This window comes from Rosa rugosa, chromosome 1 (assembly GCF_958449725.1).
Source record: "Rosa rugosa chromosome 1, drRosRugo1.1, whole genome shotgun sequence".
In the NCBI taxonomy this organism is placed as follows: Eukaryota; Viridiplantae; Streptophyta; class Magnoliopsida; order Rosales; family Rosaceae; genus Rosa; species Rosa rugosa.
The window spans coordinates 2,449,886-2,456,326 of NC_084820.1; the positions used below are offsets into that span (position 1 = coordinate 2,449,886).

The following is a 6,441-nucleotide window of genomic DNA, read 5'->3' on the forward strand; positions in this document are numbered from 1 at the left end:
TGATTGGTAATTGTACAGAAGCAAAAACTGAACAATGAACAGGACAACAAAAGGATTGAATGGTAATTGGACAGAAGCAAATTGAAAGAAAAGCTTAAAGGAAATCAACAAGAGACTTGGTAATTGTACAGAATTGGTTTCCATGGTAATTGTACAGAAGAAAATTGAAGAAATGCAAAAAGCAACTCGAAGGGAAAGGCTGTGACACAGGACAATTGCATATCTCCAATCAACATATGAATAGATTTCACCAGAGCACCAAAGCATAACATATCAACCTTATAACACCAAATACCATCAGTTAGCCAGACTGAGTTGATGATCCAGGGAATAAGGGGCAAACGATAAGCAGAGTAGATCATACAACAATAACACTCAATATACCCAACTTAATTTTCAAGAAGCTACTGAACCAATTGAACTTTCATGAGAGACCAGTCAAGATTTTACCAAAAAGAAGATGAAAATAGCCAGAGCTCACATCACAGATTTCTCTGAAATTTTATCACCGTCGGAGTCGGAATTAATCGATGGCGGAAAAGTCGTCGAGTTATCGTGTCCTTTAGTCGAAGATGGAGGTCCAATGGTCACCGGCGACACGGCTTCTGACGAGAACCGTAGCGAACAACAGAGCTGAGGCGACGATGCCTCCAAGGTCGTGGATGGTGACGCGGTGAGAGTAGAAAGCAAATAGACTCCGGAGACGGCAACACGGCTTCCCGGTGATGACGAGTGATTGAGAGATTGAAAATTTTAGGGTTTGGAAATTCCGATTTGGGGATGGGCTTATTCGATAGGATTTCTCTGAATTGAACTAAAAAGAAACTAAGGATGAAGAGAATTGCAACGGTGGAGCGATGGTCAGGCCGCCATGGCTTTGATACCATGCTAGAATTTCAGCCATGGAAGAAGAAGAAAGACGAAGAAAGGAGGAGGAAGGAAGAGAAACGCAGAGAGTTAAACAACTACATTTTGACTGGAATAGAATGAAAGCAATTACAACAATTTTCTTTATATACTGTAAACCATATTACTATACTACCCTTAACAAGTTGGTGCCTTTTTAGAATACACACATTTGTGGAGACTCTCGTTATTATCTCGAGTTGTTCTTCTTATGCTTATTGTAATTTGAGGTTCAGGTATCATGTCCCCCCCCCCCCCCCCCATGTATTCTAAAGTTTCATTAATGATCGAGGCCTAAGGGCGGCTGTGCAAGCCCTCTTTCAAAAAAAAAAAAATACGAAACTTGAAAGTAGCAAATAAGGATCATTAGGTGGCCACTGTTAGCAATTAATTTCATTTTTGCATAACGTTGATTAAGAATTTAGCTAGAGTTTATGTTAGCAACCGTTAAATCAAAAATAAGGAGAAATTTATTAAGAGTACAAATAAATTTGATCGTAATTCAATCATAATCTTATTTTTATGGTACAATCACGAACCAAGGCTTCTTGATTTATTGCTAGCTAGCAAGGACTTTTGCTACACGGTTTAAATTGGATCACTTCAGGCCAAACCTTCCTAGTTACCCATCTTTGCCGATACAAACTTGAACGGCCGGGACTCCGTAGATTGATCAGCAGTAGCAGATTCACTTGGACACGGACTTGGACTGGGAGGCAAAGGTGCAGAGGCAAAATAAATGGCAAACTTTTGCCCATTAGCGCAGTGCTGACCAAAGCTGCACGTGAAGTAAAATGTGTCGCTCGCCATAACCATAACTTCACCTGGTTCCGGGGATTGAAACAAGGGATTCTTCATGTTGCAGGCGTCGAAGTCTTCCTTGGTTAGTACAGTGATGTCATGTATTCCTTGTTCAAAGTTAAACACTGCAAGCAGAAACAAACAAGCACGTAAGATAGATATCATCATCAAGAAACTCAAAAAAAAAAAAAAAAAAACGAAAATAGCTAGAGAACAATTCATTCAGAGAAATAAAGCACCACTTCACCTAGAGTATCATTCTCCACAAAGTAATACTTGGAAACCCATGAAGCATAATAGTCGGGAGTGGGAGGAACCATCCAACCCATGTCGTCTCCTACGGTGTATTCTGCGCCTTCTGCGATGGCTGCGATTGCTATGACAAGCACGAACACATACTTCATATTCATGGTTTGAGTTGGCTAACTTCCAATCCTTGTATTTCGTCTAGAAATGGTACGTTGAGTAAGTTTAGATGTAGCAGTGTCTGTGAGAATTTATTCATGGAGAACTCTTGGATTTTAGGAAGTGGTTCACTGACAGCTAGTCAAATTTCACAGAGATCATCGATCCTACGATCTACGCTTTGTATTTGACATCCGGCCTGCGGGAAAGTGCAAGCTGTGCCAATATATGTATGTTCACTGTGCTGTGCATTACTAGCTAGATCCAAAATTAATCATATTATCGATCTGAATAGCCTCGAGCTCGATATTAGTTATGTCAAAAAACTAAGCCATACTGCAGGCTATTTTATTATTCTAAATTGGGGGTTAGTTACCCTTTAAGGAATTTTCTTAGGTATCCTGGTGTTTGCCATACACCCATTTTGTTAAGTATTTTAGACCATTGGATTAATAATATATCCAATGGTCCAAAATATTTAAAATTTAGTAACATGTTTAGGCCTTAGCCAATTATTGTTTGATTATTAATTATAAATTGACAATTACGTTTTTTTTCTTTTAAAAAAAATAAATAATTTTTTTATAACCTAGGCTCACCGAATTAGTATTAGTTATATAGTCTTTATTACTAATTAATTTTATCATTAGTCAATTAATGTTTGATTAATGCTTGATTATCAATTGATAATTAGAAAATTGACAATTACATTTTTTCCTTATTAAAAACAAAAACTTCTAACCTAGGCTCATGGAATTAGTATTAATTAAATAGTCTTTATTACTAATTAGTTATATCATTAGTAGTTTCCTTAACCAATTATATAATTCTTTTGACATGTATTTTACGACAACCATAACAATTAATGTAAAAATAGATAATTTTTGTTTTAGATGTAGTAACTACTTCACGCACAACTTGTTATTACTGCTTTTTGAACTAATTTACAAATGTTACCACAATGTGTTATCATATAGGTAAACCATTATATTTTGACTAAAACCACGTATGTCCTCATTGGTGTAATGAAGTTTTCCCTTGCGTAACTAAAGTAATATATTGTGTAATTTCTATCGTCGAAGTCGTAATTACTTTAAGTCGACGTAATTTATCACAAACTACAACAATTGATGTAAGAACGATAATTTTTGTTCTAATTGTAGTAATTACTCCACCTACAACATATGTACTAGTTTATGGACAATTTAACATGTATGACAACCAATTTTTTGTCGGAGTGGTAAATCTTTATGTTTTTGTTATTAATGAAATGATTATTTCAATGACCATGCATTTTACCACAATCCACGTCAATTGATGTAAAAGCAGTAATTTTTGTTCTATTTATAGTAATTACTCCACCTAAACTAATGTACTAGTTTATGGACAATTTAACAAGTGTGACAACAAATTTGTTGTCAAAGTGGTAAATCTTTATGTTTTTTTCATTTATCATTTATGAAATGATTACTACAATGACTACACATTTTACCACAACCCCCAACAATTGATGTAAAAGTGGTAACTTTTGTTCTATTTGTAGTAATTACTTCAAAAACTACATCATTTACAAGATTATCAACAATTTTACAATTTCGACAATATTTGTGCTGTGAACATGATAAAATTGATGTTAGACCAAAAGATATGTAAGTACGTACTCAGTATTGTAAAGATTTGACCACTCAATTACAATAACCACAACAAGTGTGGTCATAAGTCGTAATTTTAGTTCTACTAGGTGTAATTTATTATTTTGACAATATTTGTTATATATTTCTGAACAATATTACATATCAAGATAGAATGTGTTGTTAATATGGTAAATTTTATTTTTTAAAATGACACATGTCAACATTTAAGTGAATAACCTGTTAACCAGTTCAATAGGTTTCCACTACATTAATTTATTAAAAAAAAAAAGATAAAAAAAAAAAGGTATGGCGTGGACGACCCCACCATTTAAACTCTACATATTTGTATTTCTGGGTGTTTTTCACTAGCAATTGCATGCTGACCGAACGGTTACAGTTTCGTTTCATATGTAACCAAAAATAACATTTTAACTTTATCATGATATTTGAGAAGTGATTTAAAATCATTACGCACAGATCACTTCAACACCTAGCACCAATCAAAATTGTTTTATTTGATTAATCACCAATCAAAAATTAAAATATATATTAAGTTGCATGCAAATTAGTAACGTTAACAATGTAGCCTCTCTGTTTATAGTTCAAAGAAATACATAAAATTAAACTAGCACAGGGAAATGCAATATATAAAGGGGGTGTATTAGCCCAGCTAGAACAGAAGAAAACGAGCTATTAGGCCAATGGACATAAAACTTAGAGCAGGGAGTGCATCATGAAGCTTAAACGAAGACGAGTTCTGTCGTGAAGGTGCTCCTGTTCCACCAACTAGGGTTGGCTTCAGGGTCGGAGCTTTACGTCCAGGAGCAGCACCACAAGCTCCTGCTCATGGTAGTGGTGCTGCAGTGACGTTTTGAATGGCTAGCTTCTGTCCGTGGTGGCAGTGGTCGGGGGTAGTGCTGATAAAGTAGTGATTGTCAGTGGTCTTGATTTCGATCAATGCCGGTCCAATTGTTGTATACGTAAAAGGATTAGTGGATCATTACAGAAATCAAAATCTTCTTTGGTCACTACTGACAGATCATCTCCTCCTGCTTCAAAGTACGGCAACGTGCAGAGAAAAATCAACAAGACCTGGCAATGATGATGATTATAACTTTGCTGTCATAAAAAGTTGTTTTGATGATGTTTCAGTTAATCATCATTATGATAGTAAGATAGTTACGTATGATATTCATTTTCCACTCAAAGAAAAAAGAAAAAATGAGACTACATGCAGTATGAAGTACTAATCGACGTCGACATTGGCCAAAAGTATATGCAAAAGGTGGAGATCACAAATTAATCGAAAATCTTGCATATATTTTCATCATCTAAAGGTAGCAAAGAAAAAAGAAAAAACTGATTGCCAAGCGTAAACTGAATGATGATCATATTATTAAGGTTTCTGCAGGATCAACCATATACATGGTACAAACTACAATGTATAGTACTTACTAGAACTAGAATGTAGTGCAACTCTTCTTGACAGGAAAAGAAGTAACAAATAAATGACTCCAGATCTCTTTATAATTTGAAATTAACTACTTAGATGGCACCCCCTAATGTCAAAGACACTTTCTTCTTGTTGCCGTGCTTGTTAACTCTGTTGGAGAGAAATTTAAGTGGCAGAGCGGAGTAAGTGGTTGCTGTTGAACTTGGACATGGAGCAGGTGCCGCAGCTGAAGAATTGGTCCAGTTTGTGGCAACTTTCTGCCCTTTGGCGCAATGGCCGGCGAATGTGCAGATGAAATAAAATGTGCCGGGTTGAACAATTCCAACACCAACTGGATCTGTTGTTTCCCATATCGGATTTGTAGTGGTACAACTATCAAAATCCTCCTTTGTCACTAAAGCCAGGTCTTGTTCTCCTGATGAAAACTCAAATGCTGCACAAGAAAGGAAACAACCATATTGTTATCATCATCGTGGTTTTCTACATGCAGTACATGCAAGTGCATATGGCATAAATGGAAGTTCTTAAAAACCTAATTTTAAAAAGTTGTATGAGACATGCGTGTGTCGAATATGTTTGCTCAATTAGATGTGAACCCTAAAAAGCAATCGATTAATGGGGTATTAATTCAGAGATGTAATACTAGCTAGTAATACTCACTTATACTATCGACGTTGATTTCAAAGGTATGCTCGGCCGACCAGGCTGCATACGTGCCGGCTCCACCAGACGGAATAGCCCAAACCAACTCATACTCATGATCATCAGCTTCTGTTCTATGTAACATTGCTGCCAATGCTATCACAGCAACTAATAAAACATTCATGGCTTTCCCCATCCCAGTATCTAATCAATTAACTTCACTGTTCTTAATTGTTTTACTGTGTAGGAAATTGGTAATGAGGACTGAATGTGCCTGACTTTATAGAGGGAGAGACCTCTCGGATTTTAGAAAAGCAGGCGGCTGAGTGACTGTCGCCACCTCGCATATTGGGAAAGCAAGCGGCCGAGGGACTCCCGCCAAATTTCACAAAGAACTATGTTAATGCATTGTGTATGACACCCTGAAATTGCTAGCTGCTACATATATGGATCCGTAGATCGATGCCAATTTTTAATTCATACATATATAGTGCTAGAGTCGATGTTAATCATGTCAATCGTATAACAAGGACTAGTTATGCTAATAAACTAATATAATTAACGATTCTGAACATTTCAGTCAATTGATTAAGCTCTTGC

General features: G+C 36.1%; 2 protein-coding genes across 2 annotated transcripts; both read right to left on the reverse strand.

Annotated features, from left to right (window-relative positions):
• Window positions 1–1,375: 1,375 nt before the first annotated feature.
• Window positions 1,376–2,179, reverse strand: LOC133727127 (umecyanin-like). Its single transcript, XM_062154754.1, has 2 exons — window positions 1,955–2,179; window positions 1,376–1,832 (listed from the first exon to the last, which is right to left on the reverse strand). Exons 1-2 carry the CDS (start codon window positions 2,115–2,117, stop codon window positions 1,525–1,527), a joined length of 471 nt encoding a protein of 156 aa, XP_062010738.1. The 5' UTR covers window positions 2,118–2,179; the 3' UTR covers window positions 1,376–1,524.
• A 2,930-nt stretch (window positions 2,180–5,109) lies between these two features.
• LOC133727299 (umecyanin-like) lies at window positions 5,110–6,103 on the reverse strand. Its single transcript, XM_062154893.1, has 2 exons — window positions 5,860–6,103; window positions 5,110–5,632 (listed from the first exon to the last, which is right to left on the reverse strand). Exons 1-2 carry the CDS (start codon window positions 6,035–6,037, stop codon window positions 5,292–5,294), a joined length of 519 nt encoding a protein of 172 aa, XP_062010877.1. The 5' UTR covers window positions 6,038–6,103; the 3' UTR covers window positions 5,110–5,291.
• Window positions 6,104–6,441: the final 338 nt, after the last annotated feature.